At 32.8% G+C, this 19524-nt stretch overlaps 2 protein-coding genes across 3 annotated transcripts in view; one reads left to right on the forward strand and one right to left on the reverse strand.

The window, feature by feature from the left end:
- Positions 1 to 18097, forward strand: part of LOC125063269 (solute carrier organic anion transporter family member 5A1) — a 33961-nt gene extending 15864 nt beyond the window's left edge. For both annotated transcript variants that reach the window (XM_047669633.1, XM_047669641.1), the window contains exons 6-16: positions 408 to 607; positions 3789 to 3930; positions 7935 to 8039; positions 9465 to 9698; positions 10583 to 10747; positions 11350 to 11551; positions 12595 to 12767; positions 13021 to 13255; positions 13587 to 13778; positions 14520 to 14668; positions 15581 to 18097. In XM_047669633.1, the coding sequence (XP_047525589.1) occupies positions 408 to 607; positions 3789 to 3930; positions 7935 to 8039; positions 9465 to 9698; positions 10583 to 10747; positions 11350 to 11551; positions 12595 to 12767; positions 13021 to 13255; positions 13587 to 13778; positions 14520 to 14668; positions 15581 to 16284 (2501 nt within the window). In that variant the 3' untranslated portion in view covers positions 16285 to 18097. The remainder of the gene's footprint in view (positions 1 to 407; positions 608 to 3788; positions 3931 to 7934; positions 8040 to 9464; positions 9699 to 10582; positions 10748 to 11349; positions 11552 to 12594; positions 12768 to 13020; positions 13256 to 13586; positions 13779 to 14519; positions 14669 to 15580) is intronic.
- Positions 18098 to 18515: 418 nt separating this feature from the next.
- On the reverse strand, positions 18516 to 19396 carry LOC125063289 (peptidyl-prolyl cis-trans isomerase-like). Its single transcript, XM_047669665.1, has one exon. The coding sequence runs from the start codon at positions 19209 to 19211 to the stop codon at positions 18633 to 18635; it is 579 nt and encodes a 192-aa protein (XP_047525621.1). The 5' UTR covers positions 19212 to 19396; the 3' UTR covers positions 18516 to 18632.
- Between the last annotated feature and the right edge of the window lie 128 nt (positions 19397 to 19524).

Genomic DNA, 19524 nt, shown 5'->3' on the forward strand with positions numbered 1-19524 from the left:
TCTTTTTTATTAATATAAAATATTATAACTTTTCTGTGATACTAATAAAATTTAGACTTAAATCACTGACTAATTTTAGTTAGGATAGACTCTAAGGTCCAATGGTGTCTCAGTGAAGACTAGTTTTTTTAGAAGTTTCAATTAAAGTTCAGTAAAATTTGAGTTTAATTTTGAAACGTTTTTATTCCGAGATTCGTCATTCCTCAACATATTTACTTGGTATCTAAATTTCTCTAGTCATTTAATGTTTAAGCACTTTAGCACGCTCGTTGAAACGCGTATACGTTCGTTAGTTATCGACATTATATAGAGAATCATCATCTTCAAGACGTTAACAAATTTCTCAAATTCCTGTTCTATGCTTATGATCTGACCATGAAAACTTGTAAACAAGCCATGTGTTCTAGGTGCCGTTATAATGGGCATTGGATCGCTGGTGTTTGTCGTTCCGCACTTTATAGCGGAAGTGAACAGCGAAATGCTGTCGAACAACAAATCAGAGGAAAACATCTGTCGGCCTGCCTTCCTGGAACAGGATATGGGGGGATTGGGAAGGTTGTCGCAAGGGCTGAGACCCAGCAATTTGAGACCCGACAATTGTATTAAGGTAAGTTTTTTTTTCATTTACGAAGGATATATACAGATTTTGCTGTTAACATTATTTTAACAGTTTGTGTTATTTAAAAGGACTTAAAATTTGTAAGATTAAGTTGACGAAAACTATAGTTAAAACAAAACAATATTTTTCGATTTATTCTAGGTTTTATTCGTAACCTACTTGAAACTTAATTAATGTTAAAATACAAAAGTTGAACAAGGTTCCATGTGTTCGATTTATGCGATAGTTTTTAGAAGGAAAAAGTATAGAAAATTTTACGTTCCGAGTTATTTTTGAAATAGTAATTATTTTGCTGTTATAAAGTGTATTTTATTAATTTTGACATATTATTCCCGTCAGTCTCTCGACCCATTCATATCTTAAGGGTCTTCCTACAGAGATAATGCGATACATTCGCCTTGGAACAAAAGAAAATATGTACTAGGCATAATAATAATAAAAAGCATTCAATTCTCTTTTAAAGTTAACAAAAAAAGTTACTTGCTTGAACTTTTTTATAAAACAAAAGAGGCAACAAGTTCTTAAAATAGTAAAAATTTAGGTAATAAAATATCTCTACCTGAAAATGTTTACTACAGCGCTTGTAGATCAAGTCTTGAGAGGTTCATGTCAATATCAGGGGTTCATCCACTACTACCGTCATGCGTTGGTGTGGTATTCTATATAGTAGTAACAGAAATAACGCACATAAATAATTTGTTTTGGCAATATATATGTTGACGTATTTAATATAATGTTACGTATTACTTTGTTGTAAACAAAGAAAGTCTCTTCTTCGGGATATCAATGGACCGCGAAAGATATATCCACCAATTGCTTTATAATGAAACGAGTTATTACCCGCGCGAGTTACGTTGTAAAACTCAGCGCGCACACGGCGGGTTGCGGATTTGTTTTATTCATATAAATATTCCCCGTGTATCTCTCTCAATCACCGCATTGAAATATGTTTCGTTCAAATCATTGCCAGGTGGCCATTGTATATTGGAATTGATTTGTCTAACGCTATAATTAAATTAAAAAATAAACACGTGTAAAATAAGCTAGTAATCGTAGTATCTTGTTTCGGAGGCTAAATTTCTTTATGGGTCACAGAGTTCAAAGATTATTTTTGTTATGAGTTTGCTTATCTTGCCGAAACCGCTATTAGAACCGTACAAACTATTAGAATTATTAGAAGAGGGAAGTAGGAGGGTGTGCAATTATGAAACAAATTACCGTCAAAAATTTCAAAATATTTGCGTGTTTAGTCAATTTTAAAAGAGCATTAAAGATACACATCAGAATGAGCTAAAATTAGGACGGATGTCTGATAGCGACAAGTTTCTTATGTAAAAAAAAAACATTTTGTAATGAGTAAAGTTCTTTAAAAGTTATTTATCCCTTATTAATATATTTCTAAAAGTGTAGTCGAAATAGTATCGAGCAGTGTTTGTCTAGTGGCTTCAGCGTGCGACTCTTTTCTCTGAGGTAGTAGGTTCGACCGGCTGTGCACCAATGAATACATCGTGAGGAAACCGTGCACCCCTTAGACGGCGTGTGTCAGGCACATAAGGCTGATCATACCTTTTATTTCTTTAAAACTAGATACACTTAATAATTAACCGATTAATTGCTACGTGTTATGACTTGATCGAAAACAATTTTAATTATTACGTAGGAAAAGTAAAACTAATTTGCATTTAATTACTAAATTAAGTAATTTATATGAGGCAATGTTACTTATACGATGTTTTGATAAAATACCAATTATTGCTACTAGACAATTTACATTTTGAGATAAGATTATCATTATATATTTCATGTTACCTTACTAAATAAATTTAATATATATTTATATGATGGGTGGATCTTCCAGCTCTCTTATTCATTACTACTAAATCAGTCCCATATATCCGTTTTAAAGCCTAACTGTCTCTTTTCTTACAATTACAATTTATTTACAATTTGACGGTAAGAGACAAAATAGTACTTTAGTAATTGTGTAATAACCCTGAGCTACTTAATAATAATAATAAAAACTTTATTTATGACAAAAGGGTTTGTGACAAAATTCATAATAAGGGCCATATAAAACTGCTCCTCCAAAAAACTCCAATGACCGCCAAAACAGACTGTTAATTTTAATTATGTGTTTTGTAAAATATATAACAGAGAACGGTCATTTAATGATACATTTGTACTAATACTGGCCCTGGAATAGGCGCTTATTGAATCGTAAATGCAACGAGAACCGAGCTATTTGCAGATGTATTTTATAATAACCATAATTACTTTTGGAAATGAATTAAACTGAATAGCTGTATGTTAATTAGTAATTTAAACTCAGTCTACGCCATAGTGAATAGTTACTTAGTACTCTATATTCTTTTACTGAAAATTCAATTCAAGAACCTATGTCCCTTAGGTGGGGCAGAGGGCAAAGCTGAATGTTAACATTGACCTTTTTATCCATACTTTTAACATCCATTTATAAAACTTTCACGATATTTTGTGATGGGCCCACAATATATAATGAAAATTACGTAATTGTTATGTTTACATATTACTAGTAGACTCGGCCAAGCGTTGCTGTGGCTAAGATTTTTGCTATATTACATAGTAGTAAATTATTCAAGAGAAACGGCAGGAGAACACCAATCCACCATGCTTTTTTGGTGGTTATGCCATTAAATTATAGCTTATGTGAAACATTGGTAATTATTTTGATAAGGATCAATACCTAGGTACGAATAAAGAGCCTTTTCTAGCGGTGGTATTTTAATTAAAAAAAATAATAAAAGGACGCTTATTGTGACGTAACGAATTACTATAAAAGATAAAGACATGCTGTGATGTGTTCTGAAAAATTGAAATGCATCATTTTGTTCTATCATTAATAGTTTTCGCAGCGCACACGATTGAAGGAAGTTTTTTGTTTATTTTTTTACACCTTGGGTTAGATTATTCAAGTTTTAGTAAGCGTCCCTAATTTTTTTGAAAATGAAACATAGCCTATATCACTCGGGAATAGTGTAGCTTGCCAACGGTGAAAGAATTTTTGAAATCCGTCCAGTAGTTTCGGAGCCTATTCATTTCAATCAAACCAAAAATCAAACCTTTCCTTTTTATAATATTAGTATAGATGAGAAAAAATTTTTTTTTTTTTTAATTAAAATATTTTTGGCAGAGTTCACCAAGCACATTTGGGCCGGTGATGGTGTTCATCGTCGCACAAGTGTTATTGGGATGCGGGGGTTCTCCCCTTCTCACGCTCGGCACCACGTATGTGGACGACCACGTAAGACCAGAGTCCTCCAGTATGTATATAGGTAAGTTTATTATTTAGCTATTAATATTCAAAATGTATAATTATTTAGTAAATCGGTACGGCGTTCAAACTCCCCTTTGTTGGAGACATATACCACAAAACCGGTTTTTGTGGTTTATGCTCAATTAACACTAGCTCGTACGGTGAAGATATCGTAAGGAATCTGAGGTCCAAACCTATGAAGTGTGAGGCTCAGAGGGCTGATCACCTACTTTCCTATAGAAGACATATGATCAAAGAAACAATTTCAATATAACACCCATATAGTGTTGTTCCGCCACTGCATATTGTTCTAATTCACTAAAATTCTTATTGTTATTTTTACGATTCCTATAGGTATTATCTGTATAATTATGAATCGTATTTTTACATAGAACACGAAAAAGAAAAGAAAACATCAGTTTCTATCACCAAAAATAAGTATTTTCATCCTATGAGTTTCAATAATTTATTTCTGGCCTTTTTATTAGACTGACTTAAATATATTGTATATTTTCTTATGAATGTAATTGTGCAATATATACTTATCACTATATTGCAATACCAAAACGCCAGAATGAAAGATGCTAAATTGTTAGTCGTGCAATATTGATTTATTTTATTATTCATCACCGTGACTCGCAATTAGCATTTGTCTATAGGAAGCTGTGATTGTTTCAGTATAACAATGACCTCTCAATACCGATTACGTTTTAATGTTTTTTTCATCAGTAAATGGTATGTACCATATACATATTCTTAGACAATATCTATACTGTCATAGAAAATAATCGAAAGAAATATATTTTTGTGTAATATGTATGTCGTAAAGTAAAACGGAAAATATAAAAAAAAATCACTATTAGAATGCTATGTGAGTAAAATAGACATATATATTTCCAAAAATTCAATCCTTGCCTTGCGAAACCGGAACAAGCTGTTAAGTCATAAAGTATATTTTTCGCTTATATAAAAACAGTAATGTACAATCATTAAATTAGGTATGTTAGTAAAAAACGCTGTATTCACTATCGATAAAATATTATTCTAATAAATGTACATTTCACGCTTATAGAAATATATTTTCTTCCAAATCTCATTAAAGTCGATGTAACTCCATGAAAACCTAATCACGCATAGCATTGAATAAAAATATTGTAAACAGTATTATAGGTTTAATCGTAATTTTATTTCTTAAATGCCGCGTTGGTATGAACCAACCATTATACATCAATTCATAGATTCCTGTTCATATATGTATTTTTTTACCATTTCAAAAAGGTATATGTTTTCCAAAGACCACGTCTAAGCTAATTAATCGTTAAGGCTTCTTCTAATGGCCATGAAAAGGTTTATTATAATTCTTCAACTTAAACCATTTTCTTAACATGAAAAATAAATTCTATAATAGTCTTGCTTTCACATGATTTATGACCCGTCACAGTTTCAACAAAGAAAGTGCTTATTTATACCCTCAATTGCTCTTATCGAATTTACATTATTCACCGATTATACCATTCGTTTGTTAAGTTTTTAATAGTATTTAGCTGCCTTTGTTTTATGATAGTAAATGCCTCCATCGACCTTTCCATAAATATTTATTGTAATATCGAACGGTGCGTTGTAACCACACGATGTCTCATAAGCGGCGTGTACGGCTTAGTTCAACGAACCCCTACAGCCAGACGTGACTTTGCTCTGTTACCGTTTTTATTACCAAGTACAATTCCCATCTAAATAAATAGCTAAAAGGTCATACTTTCCTCCAGTAGTGATATTTTTAATTAAAAGTAAACAAGGAGATCTCATAGTATTGTCTTTGATTTACATAACCTTTACACATTTAAAGATAAAACTTTTTAACCTGATTGAATAATTGATAATAATACATAACTTCAATCCGGTTAAAAGTTTTTTCTTTAAAGGAGATCTCAAATTGCTGTTGCTGTGACAAATTCTGATGTATTTTTTTAAAATCAAATATATTAAATAAAAGCAAAAACCGGTTCACGCCTGCAAAAAATATATCATTTTTCGGCTCCAAAACTGGTTATTCCTAAGCGATTTTGGGGATTAATGGGATAAATATCGGCCGTTCCATCGTTCATAGGAAAAGCCATAAAACTAATTGCGCATTCGTATGCATGCAGTCTAGGAATTTCCGAATGCAATGGTAACAAAAATAGATCAATAGTGAATGATTAATTGGTATTATGTAATAGTCGCGAATCGAAGTGTCTTAAACAATATATATTTTCCTGATGGATTGAAACATCAAACACTGTCGTTGCTGATAATTAAATAGAACTTCGCTAATTGAATAATTTTTAGATTGATGCAATAATATATGGATTATCAAGTGCTTCTCCGTGTTATTTTTAAAATAATGGTTTTCACAAGTTCAAGATTTGTATGGCTAAATTTTGAGTATTGATTTAAATTCATATTTATTTTGGAGCTCGCATGTAATAATAATACCCAATAGTTTTTGAACAGTCCAACCCAAGGATTCGATCAGAAAACCTTGACCCGCCCTTTTATTTAAAAAGTAAAATTTCCGTCACTGTGGACACATTTCGCTTATGTAATTAATTGTCATTGACATTGCCGTGTTTATGTTTACAAGAGGATCTATTTAATTATGCTCTATGTGCAGCTTCGCACTTTATTGATAGTAGGGCGAAGTGTGACCCAGCTGATGTGGCGTATTGATATGAATAAGATTTTGTTTATAAATCTAGAATATAAGATGATTAACTCGTATTATGATACAAATTTCATAATGGCTTAAACATTATACATGGCATTGTGCAAACACAAAGAGTTAATGCTCGTTTTTGACTTATATAATTATAATTTTGAGCGTCTGTTTCGAAAAAGAAAGTTTATGAAAAGCCTCAAAGGATGTTGAATGGGTCATTTCAATGAATCATCTCCAATAACAGTATTAAAGCGCTTTAAAAAAGGTTTTATCCAACATCTTGATAAAACGACCCTACATAGTACGTCGTGTTTTTTTCATTGGTGACTTATACCGCGAGAGCCTCTCATATAGCCTTCAGTCGTAACCACTCTCTTTGCGTCCATAATTTAATGTCAAGTATTACTAGAATGGCAGTCGCTTGAGAATTATCAAAGGTTAAATTTTTGTATACCTAAAATTTGTTTCATATAAGGAGAAACATAATAACAACTAATGTAAGTGAAAATTTTACGAAGCAGGACCGTGAAACGAAGAATGACCTAGTTTTGAACCGCAATGACGGCGCGATGCGTCGAGACATGTACCTACTGTGCCCTTATTATTCGAAAGTAAACACAAGCAATGCTTTTGCTAAACGTTTATGTTTTGATATTTTTATCTTCAATAAACATTAAAATTTAAATATATAATATTTTCGTATGTATATTGTGTATGTCTTTTTCGAAAATGTGTCCCATAGTCTTTTGGGAGGTAGGACTAATGATTTTTCTTAAGCGGCATAAGTGATGAGTCCTTTGTATGTTTCAACATTAAACCAACTGTTGGGTTAAACGCTTAAAAATGAAAAAGGAAATTCATTTTACTTGTTTCATCTGGCATTTACGTTATAATGCATTGAATATGAATAAATGTCAAACAATCCCAATATCAAATAAATGATCTGCACTATACATAACGTAACAATTACGTCATCTTTACGTAAGCGAATATTGTGAAACGTGCTAATCCGGGTTATATTCTAATTAAATATGTATAACATAGCAAATCTCTTTATCTTAAAGATTATGTATTTCGTTTTCAAGAAACTAAACCAACGATGCGAAAAGTAGGTGCCATTTTAATATGCAAGCACTTATTCGGAAATACAAGTTGGTTTTTATGGAAGTACAAGGCTTTAGAATATTATTGAACCATTTTATCATATCAAGCTGACTTTAAGATAAATTAAGGTGAAGCAAGGTACATAGCGAGCTATAGGCGTGGTAAGAAGTCACCCTGATCTAAGCATTTTGAAGTTTTTAAAAGTTGTATTGTGTTTTCAGGTTGTATGTACAGTATGGGCGCCTTTGGACCGGTCTTAGGCTTTTTACTTGGTGCTTATCTTCTTTCTTTTCACATGGACTCCCTCTCTGGTGGACCTACGATAGGTAAGATTCCTGTCGGAGATTTTTGTGAAATAAAGATTGTGTTATGATAAATATAAAAATGAGAATCTGTTTGCCCCTACCATACAGGATTCGGGACAATTTCAAAAAAAAATTAAATTGCACGACATTGCGTTCAAGCCGTCTAAGTAAAGCAAAATCATTAGGATCTGTTTAAATGTTGGTGTCATTTAAAATGTCAAATGCTTTATTTGATTTCTCGTTAAATGTCAATCTAATTATATAACCTTGTATTGGTTGGTTCCTGGTGATTTTAAATAAAATGAGCACATATTCTACCTTATTATAGCCTTGAAATAAAGCGTATCTTATTAATTAACTAACAGAAACTCCAAAACTATCTTGATATGGTCGCGTGACACACGCGTTTATTTAATTATAAACAAAACAATTCTTCTAATTACATATATTTAAAATGCATAAAATTTAATATGTTATAGAATATTTATTAATCCGTCTTATTGATTTCACGTTTTATCTGGGCAATTATCATTTGATTATATTCGCGTGCAGAACAAAATATCATAAGGGCATCGGCGCGTCTTAGACCTAAAATCCGCAGTCAGCCTGCCTGCAAAAAGAAAAATTCTTATGTTCCCCTGAAATAGTATAAAATGTTTGCTAATATTTATTTAATAATTCATTTAATTGACGCAAGTACTTAAAAAACAATTTTAGAGGGTAAAACCTTGAATTTATACATTCTTATATAGCACTTTTTTGCAAACGTTCTACACGCGTGACACTTGTTACAAGACAAGTTATTATTATAATTGAAGCCTTTGGAAATGTTGCAATTATATTGAAATACTAGCTGCCCCCGCGAACTTCGTTTCTCCTTAATGTGATTTTACTTAGTCTACCTTTTTAGTACCTACATGACAACATGGAATATTTTGGTATGATATCCCAGAGACTGTTCGGTTTTCTGGAATGAAAACTTTTTAGGTTTTTCTGTGAATTGTTCTCTATATAAACCTCAGAGTTCAAGTCATAAGATTTTAATTAACAAATAAAAAATAGAGGTTCCTTGTAGAGGGCTGAAAATTAAAGGTTGTATGTATTTTTGTATGCTATATCGTAAAAAAATAAAACCAAAAAAGTTTATCTAAAAAATTAAAATTTAGGATTGGACAACCTTTAACATTTAGGGGTTTGAAAGATTGTTAGTAGCCGATTCTCAGACTTACTGAATATGCATAAAAAATTCATAAGAATCAGTCGAGTCGCTTCGGAGGAGTATGGGAACGAACATTGTGATAAGAGAATTTTATATATTAGAGCATAGATTAACGCTGCTTAATATTGCTATTGCTGTGAACGTGGTATTTTTTAATATTCATCTGGATGACTCTTTTGTATGTCAATCAGACAGGAGTTAAAATAATAGTTTTTTATTAATTTCAGATCCCACTGACCATAGATGGGTAGGAATGTGGTGGGGTGGATTTCTACTCGGGGGTCTTTTACTTATCCTTATAGCTATACCATTCTTCTCCTTCCCCAAAGTGTTGGTACATGAAAAAGAGAAAATAAGACTGGTAGAAAAAGCAGCTGCCGCCAGTGGGTCCGGTACCTCTAAACCGCCACCTAAACCTCAGAATGGTATCAAGGATTCTGGATATGGGAAAGATATAAAAGGTAAACTCTTGCCCATTTGTAATCGACGTCAATACGTAAATATAAGAAGTATTTGTATATAAATTATCAATACCATACAAAAAAATGTGTGTCGCATACCGCAATGGAAGGTTGTGGTACTTCAATATATTTGCACATAGCATTGTTCCTTGATTCATTAGGTACTTAAATTTAACAAAATAATATAGAATAAAATAATAAAATTTTAAAAACACTGAAATATATAACCTTGATAAAATCTACGTGTTAAAAAAACTGCCGTGTTGTACTTTTTATATAATATATGACATTTGTTATCGGTGATCTATACGCATGACTGGTTTATAGAATTACAATGTTTCACTCGCACTCACCACTAACACTTTTTGTATACGTTTTTATTAACTTTTTTTAACCGTAAACGACCGTGAACATTGTTAGTCCTAATTCTTGTGTAAATTAAGTTTTATTGATTTCTAAATAAAGTGGCAACTGCGTGCCAACTGAATTAATATTATTCCTGGTTTTTTTTAAGTTTTAACGGATACTTCACTAAATTTAGTCTCATTAAAATTAACTACATCTATGCAAATACACTATATATATATACATATACTTAAACCATATAATTCCTTAAAATATTGCTGATGAAGCAATATTTTGTACATGCGAACATGTGTAAAAGAAGTTGCCGCATTGTATATTTTAATATATCTTAACATAAATATAAATGGGCTATCGGCATGTTCTGGAACATTCTGAGTCTGTTTCTTGAACATCTGAAGTCTGAGCGATGATATTGCAAATCTATATAATTATTGTGACTTGTCGTTATTGAGCTTTTTAAGAGTTTTGATGCGTTTTCTTTATATAATATATTAAAAAAGTACGCTTTTTCTCATTAGATATTCCTGTGTCGATGTGGCGTCTACTCAAGAATCCAGTCTACGTGGTGACGTGTTTGGGCGCCTGCATGGAGCTGATGATTGTATCTGGATTTGTCGTATTTCTGCCCAAGTATTTGGAAACTCAGTTCAGTCTGGGAAAGAGCCAAGCCAGCATGTTCACAGGTATGTAAAATTGAGTTCTGAATCAATCAAGATATAAATATCTGAGAAAAAAGAACTTTATAACTACCACTATGTAATAATGCACTATGCTTGAACAACTGTCATATTTTAAAGGAAACTTTGACATGAATTGTAATTATTTAAGTTTAATTCTTATTTTAGAATATTGGTCGAAAATATTATCGAAGACTAATTACATACATTTAATTAAAATTATAGCCAGGAAAAAAACATATAAAAATATGCAAGACTGTAGTGTAGTAGGACTTAATTCTTGAATTATTTATGTTATTATAAAATGTTTGAATCGGAATATTTTCATGAATTTTAGTTTATTATATAAAGAAAAAAAAACTGAATTATTTTAGATAATATCATGACAATTCATTTGATCTATGGCTTAACTTAACTTTTTTTTAAGTTTTTCATTATTTTCTTCAATATGTTGACCTGAAGTTCTCGGAAGGCCTTACTTTTTGTCCGCTATCACAATACCCAACTGCATGGAGTTGATGTTAGACTTTGTCTAGATTTTGTAGTTTAAAAAGGAGGTTTATCGATGCCAAAACAGTTGATTAAATCATACGCGTGTTATCCTACAGGATCTGTGGCCATCCCAGGAGCCTGTATCGGCATCTTCATGGGAGGTTGCCTTCTCAAACGTCTGGAGCTTCGACCGAAGGGTGCGGTTCAATTCGTCCTAATATCAAACACTATATGTCTCTCGTGCTATGCTTTATTATTCTTTCTGGGATGCGATAACATCAAGATGGCTGGAACAACTATACCTTATACGAACCATAGGTAAGTTTTTTTGAAAATGAAATTACCTTTTAGTGTTTAGTTTATTAATTACATTGGTATTGTTATAAAAATTCAATAGATTGAAGTTTTAAGTCAAATGTACGAACACTTCGACGCTGTATTTTACTGCTTGGGAATAATTTGCTCTATCGCTAATTAACGTGTTTTTCTAAATTTGGTCGAAAAAAACCTGTTTTAATATCTTACTTCACTAGACAGTTAACACTTTGTGTATATGAGATGATCGTTCATATTAGAAAAACATTAAAGTATCTGGGCTCTTTATAAAAAAAGGGGGCCTCTCGCACGGCTGGACTTTAATTTTTAAATTAAATAAGATATCATAGCCGTATGTTCTATTGTATAGGTCGGTTATCGAAAGCTGGCGCGTTCACAGTACTCACACTAATGCAATTTCACTATACAGTATGTTTAAAAATATGACTTTTTTGCCAAGCTATATATTTTAGTCTACTCTGGTTTTAGTAAGGTTGGGTGGGTTGTAAATAAATAAAAATGTGTCAAATATATATAATTCTTTCAATACTCCTCTTAGAAACCCCAGTCGCATCTGATGTCAAATTAAATATAACATTTTTTTATTAAACTGTTTTTATTAAGATGCTTAAAATAATTAAAAACATTGTGCACCATTTCACGAGATTGCCCTGGTAATGTTTGAAAAAAGATCAACATGTACAGTAAAGATCAACATAAACAGTAGCAAAAGAAAAACAATTACTGTCTCTTTTGTATAAAAGTATGAGTATTCATAAGCTGCGAGCGCGAGAGAGACGGACAGTCTTTTCATGATGTATTTGTGATTGTATTTCAGTTTGACATCACGTCTCGCGCTTATTCACAGACACTACACAAGCACAAAGTGTAAATGTGTTGAAGCCGCCAGCTTTAGATAACATACCTATACTATGTATTCTAATTGTGAAAGCATTTTTAAATCTGTTCATTTGTTTTGAGTTTATTCGTTACAAAAACAGAAATCTGTCTTCTTCATAATACAGAAACATACATTTATCTTGCAGCAATCTAGAGCCGTTTAAAGTGAATCTGACGGCTGCGTGCAACTTCAACTGTTTGTGTACGGAAACTGACATGGAGCCAGTGTGTGGGAACAACGGGCTCACATACTTCTCCCCTTGTCACGCCGGATGTGCCGCTTTCTCTTCGTCGAGATCTAACTTTACTAACTGCGCTTGTGAGTAAAATCTTTTACACGATTTAGGATCTTAAGCTAGAAGAGGAAACCAAGTGTAATTTTTATTTGGACCGGTTTAGAAATAGTTAATATTATAAAATCGTTTGTAATAGTAGCTTTAACTTTAATTTACTCTGAATTTTATTTAGATTTTAGACCGTAATTTTAGCGCCGTTAAGGTTAAACCTCTGTTAATTGAATTTTAAATCTTAAAGACATAATATCTTTAGTAAAAGACATTGATTTACGTCAGGTGTACATGAGAACAGTCGGGATGCAATGGGCGTGGCCTCTGTAGTGGGCGGGGCATCCGCCGCGGCCTTAACTGCGGGTGCGCACGAGTACAGCGAGGTCACGGTGGTGCCTGTTGCCACGGCTGGCGCTTGCAATCCGCCTTGCACCACCATATTTCCCTTCTTGGTGCTGCTCTTCTTTATGACTTTTGTGGTCGCTGTCACGCAGATGCCGCTGCTTATGATCGTGCTTAGGTAAGCTCCTTTTGCGTTAAAACATTAATAATCTCCAAAAATTGCGTGACGTAATACTTGAACGCTCCCCAAGCCGCAGGCCTTTTAGGAATAGGTACGCTTCTCTTTTCTTGAAGGACCTTCAGTCGTATCGTAAATTAGATATAAGTATTATTTATTTTTAAACAACGAATGAAATATAAATAAGCTATTACCATTCAAATTATTTTGTACTTCCTTTTTAGTCCTTTGACTTGTGTGACTTGTACCTGGCGTATATAGAAAGAAACGTTGTTTTTGGACAACTAAACCTGCTTAAGTAGTAATTTCAGTGTCATTTCTATATCCACAGGTCAGTAAGCGAAGAAGAGCGTTCGTTCGCGCTGGGCATGCAGTTCGTGATATTCCGTGTGTTCGGTTACATCCCGGCACCTATAGTGTTCGGTAACCTTATTGACTCAACATGTCTACTCTGGAAGCAAACCTGTAGTGGGGTCAACGGAGGCCGTTGTCTTCTCTATGACATCGAACAGTTTCGATACAGGTATTCTTTACTCATTGTATAAAATAATTTGTTGACTAACTTTTCATTTTGTTTTTGGCATGCTTTGCTTTGTCTTTTTGATAAAGAAGATTCATTTAATTCAGAAGATACAAGAATATTTATCACTTAACGTTTCAGCTGGTCACGATATACTTTCAAAATGAGAGTGATCAGAATAACTATTTAATAGCCTGCCTGTCGATTACCTCTTTGAGTTATGACTGACAATAAATTATAGATTTGTGTTTTGTTAAATAAATAGAAAATTAAAACCAAAAAGTTTGGTCCGGCCTGCTGCCAGGCCAATTCTATTGTGATTTTTATTCGTTGAGCTAGGGAAACACCAGCTCTGGGTTCATGTGTACTCTCTAACAGACGCCAACTTAAATCTTTAATTAGCGCCTGTGCAAAACCACCCCACTTTGATAAATTACTTTTTTTTTTATTTATCATTCATTGTTGTTGTTTCTTTGTATTTTTTAATCTTATTTTCTGTTTTTGTGATGTTTAACTGTAAATACTCGCTGCAAAGATCATAATTATAGATATATAAATGTTTATATTTGTTGAAATAAAGATTGTATAACCATAAATGTCCAATTTGTGGTCAAATCGGTTCACGATTCGTGTTTTACGAAAATAAGTTTGACTTATTTTTTCTTTAGAGTTCGTTTACAGTTTGTATGTGTGTCCTGGCCTAAATGCTTGTTGTGTATAATAGAGATAAAATGTGTATTACAGATACGTAGGACTCTGCGGAGGCATCAAGATAGTGGCGTTGGGGATATTTATGATAGACTGGTGGCTGGTCAGACGCCGCCGTCATCTTGAGAATGTCCCACCACTTGACCACAAGGACATTGCTGGCTCCATCATCAGCCTCGACAAATGTAAGTCTCATCGAAATCATTTTTTTGTTACCGATTCGTGACGTTACGCAAATAGAAAACATGATCCAATAGCAATTAATAAATAATTTGGAAAATCCAAAAGTGCACGCCTCATAGCGGTCATTCACATTAAAAAAAAATTCTAAAACAAAAAACCAAGTTTTTTAAAACAAAATAAAAGAAAATCAAAATAAAAAATAAATGAAAATGAATGATTGAAAAAAAAACAATAATATAATAAAAAAATGTAAAGTGGCGCCATAACTCTAAGGTGAGGAAAAAAAAATATACTAAAATAAATGTACATATATATAGATATACAAATACACAGTCGTATTTTAGTTTTTTACAAATTATAATTAAACGACAGTACTTAGAACGCTAATATTAACTAGGAATCAGCCCAGGGTAACTTTATATAATAAGAAAAAAGTATTCTGGTACGATAAATTATTCGACCAATTTCTCTGCCACATACCCATGTATATTTTTGAGTGGATCCATATCCATAAACACAGACAGACGGACGTCCAAGAATGATTGATTTTAATGTTATTACTTACTATGTTAAACAAAATAATTGTTCATAAAAAATACCATATGTGCTTGATAGATTATTTAACTCGATTTTAGTGCACTCATATTATCCTGTAAGTGTTATATTAGTGAGAAAAAAGTCATTCAAGTTTCGAAAGAATGGGTTTTTTGACATGTCGAGAGTAGAGCACTGCGAGGCGTGCAATACTAACATTTATTAATTTCTTTTAATAGATTTTTTATAAATGTTCTGATTATACTAGACTAGACTAGTGTTTAAAAATTCCAAATTTAGAAGTTCACGATATGTGTAAAATAGTTCTCCAGAGAGCTACATAGCGACCCATCTTAATGCAATAAAATCCATCTTTTCAGTGTTCGAAGAACTGCCATCAGCGGATAACGCAAGTGGGTTCAGGTCTGGGTTGACCACCGGCCCTAGTTCCGCGATCACATCTCCGATGGACCCAGATGTTCAACCAGAACATCACGGCACCAAACTGCAGCGAACAGATTCCCAGTACTCGCAGGATTCCCAACCTCGTACCATCGGAAAGAACTCACGAGTTCTGGTAGCTTCGCGTCATCTGCGCAACGACTCCAAAACAATACAGCTGGAGCCCCGCGGGAGGCAGCACTCCTTGGAGGAACCTGAACGATCACGACCCGTCAGAAGTGACTCGAGACATTCTCGAGATGCTTTCCCGCGCTCGACCTCGCGTGACTTCAGCGGACACTCGAGGAACAGCTCCCGTGACTTCAAAGTCCACTCCCGAGGGGACTCCCGAGATCTAAGCCTCGAGCAGCTCAAGCAGCTAGCCCTCAAGAGCATGGAGAGTCTCGACCTGACCGTCCTGCCGCTGAACAAATGTACAGATGAAGAGAGCAAACGCCTCATTGAAGGTGCGGGTGTTCTTCGCCATAGAAGGACCAACTCGAAAGATTTGAAACCACCGGAGACGAAACACAAGCGGACTTCGTCCCATCACATCACAATGGAGCCCAACGAGCTCAGTCTTCAGATACAAAAAGGCCGCAGTGCCGACCAGCTCTCGGTGCCATCGGATCCGCAAGTTTGAGATGTCCTTATTTATAAGAAAGTGATAGGTTTAATGTGCTGCGTGAAAAGCATCTGCTCTAACCTCAATAGGAAATCTCAAGACGCAGTGTTTTCGTGGCGACGAAGAACTTTAGTGAAATTTTAAAGACTAAATTCGAAAGTGAGTGATAACTAGAGTAAATAATTTCTATATTCTTCACTATTACGTTGTTAATTGATGAATGAATAAATGAGAAGACTGTACAAATTATTTCTTCTACTAGCTTAAACAATGCAAGTGATTGAAAACCATATCTTAGTAGATATTAGGCTTCCCATTGAAACTTGCTTCTGGCAGTTCTTGTAGTGCCGAGTGTAGGTATTCTAAAGCATCTTTTATTTTGTATTCACTTTAGGAAAATTTTAGTGCAATCTATGAAGATGTAAATTTCATAATTATTATAATTATTTCAGGTTAAAGTAGTAAATTTAATAGATAATGTTTATTACATTCAAAATTACTATTTGTACTTATATTGTCTTAAGCAATAATTTCATTTTAGTGTGATGGTAGAGTTATATATATATTTTGACATGTCCCAGAAAGTTATTCACAAATTAAATATTTACACTATAACAGATATATAATTATCACAAGGCCTTAATAAGAAAAACGAAGATATTCCAAATGTTGGATGCCCTTAAAACATCTGGTTCAATTAAAATCTTAGAAAGTACAAAGTAAAGTAATTATGTCAAATTCTTAAGATAATGTTGTTTCTTTATTTTTTATAGATTCTGTTAAAATAGGCGATTTAATTATAAGCAAGAATATAATATGTAAGTGCATCCAACAACTCGGGCTCACTTTGATTATACACTAATGATAAACCATTTAGTACATAATATCCTGCACAAAATAAGACCTTTTCAATATTAGATAGCAAATGTTTTGTTTTTTAGACATTCCTATAAAAATCTATTTCCTTAGTACTAGTGATCAATAAAAATTCAAAATACTAGAGTAGCATATAGAACACAGATACTATGTTTTTGGATTTCAAATTATCTAAGTGATTGAAATATTCACTTCTTGCTTAATCTTGTTTCATCAAAATTATGTCTATAACTTTGTTTTAATTACGTAAATCTGAAGAAAAGTTAAATGTAAATTCAAAATGTTGGTAGTTAAAATCCCAATTAAGATAATCACTTCCCATTTATAATATTTTTGAGTGATTCATAGTATTGTTGTATTGATAGTGATCTTAACATGTTGATAAGTGAGAAAGTAAAATTTTAGTTCATCATACCTTAAAACCTTAGTAGTACTTTTCTGTCTGTCACAAGCCATTGGGAGTTGTTATATATTACAAATACTAATTTTAAATCAGAATTTACTTGATTTCTAAACATATTGGGACAATTTAAAAAACATTAAAATGTAAAGTATTTTTTGTTACATACATATATTCATGATGATTTGTGATTACTTATTGAAATTTATGATTATCTGTCAATTTATGGGCTGAAATTTAAAATTATAGACTTTAATTACGATCATAGTGATACACATTATTTTAGTATATTTTTTTAAATGTATCACAGAGATTAGTGAAAAGACAATTGTGTATCTGTGTAAATTTTGTCTTAGTGTAATTATTAATTTTAAGAGAGTCATAGTTTGATATGAATAATGTGTTTATCTAAAAATGCCTTACAATAGCCTTAAGACTTGATACTGATTTAGCTGTACTGTTGTCACATCAATCACCAACATTATTGTTTGGTATTGATATCTAAACTAATTTGTTGCATTTAGTGATAAATAAAAATTGCATACATATTTTAAACTGGATTTTTATTTTCAATTGTGAATTAAATTGTTACTCTGGATTCAGCTCTTCATCCATATCACCTATGGAATACTCAAATTTAATTATGATCAAATAATTTTATTAATAATATAACCAATATTTTAAAATCTAGAAAATTATAGGAAATAATCTAATTAATAAAGTCATGAACTTACAGCTGAAACACCCTGAAGTGCCCAGCAATTACATTAGCCTTTTATAAGTAAATGCACAAACTCCCTCATACTAAATTATGCCCAAGATCCATACAGAAACAAAATAACCTTTTTGATTTTTATAAGAATACTTAATGCTACAAACTAAAAACTATTTAAAACAATTATGGATGATATTGATTTTACAAGTAGTATAGTAACTTAATTGTATATGGGATGTATCAATAAAAGATAATAAATTGAATATAGATTTTACTAACTACTAATTTTACTATACAATATACATATACAAAACAATATAATAATTACTAATATATAACACTGATTCTTAAATCTACACTACTCTCAAATTTAAACTAATCTAACTCACCACATTCTGCAATAACCACTTTTTTAGAGGGCTTTCCATTCTTGGAACCCAAACCTTCCATTTTTCTCACAACATCCATTCCTTCAACTACTGAACCAAAAACAACATGTTTCCTGTCAAGCCATGGTGTAGCATCAGTTGTAATAAAGAACTGCGATCCATTAGTGTTGGGGCCAGCATTAGCCATTGATAGAATTCCAGGACCAGTGTGTTTCAGTTTGAAGTTCTCATCAGGAAACATCCGGCCGTAAATAGATTTTCCTCCAGTGCCATTATGGTTTGTAAAATCTCCACCTTGGCACATGAACGCAGGAATGATTCTGTGAAATGAAGATCCTTTATAACCAAACCCTTTTTCACCAGTACACAATGCTCTAAAGTTCTCAGCAGTTTTAGGAACTTCATCAGAATTTAGTTTCATAACTATTCGGCCTAACGGTTCACCATCGGCTGTGACATCGAAATATACATTTTTATCCGGTTGTGTTGAAGCCATACGCATTGCAGCCGCTGAATATACGGTTCCATTTATTAAAGTTCTGCGTAGCATTGCTGAGACTGACATGTTGTCTCTTTTGGTACTAGTACCATAAATCCAATTTGAGACAAGAAGCTATGGCTTACTTTTGTTATTAACTGTAATTGATGAGCTAAGGAGCTAATCAGCTAACTGCTAAGCTAATTGTAACCTCAAACTTGCAATGAGGAGACCGAGTACTAGGGATGCTCGATGATCATTGATCATCGATGTTGAAACTTGAAACTGAAAGCAAAATAAAAATATCGTAATAGCGATGTTAACGGAATCGAACATCGATGTCAATTGTCAACTCACGGCCTACAGTACCGACTACCGCACGACCAATGCAACTTACGAA

The sequence above is a fragment of the Pieris napi genome, chromosome 1, assembly GCF_905475465.1.
Source record: "Pieris napi chromosome 1, ilPieNapi1.2, whole genome shotgun sequence".
Lineage (NCBI taxonomy): Eukaryota > Metazoa > Arthropoda > Insecta > Lepidoptera > Pieridae > Pieris > Pieris napi.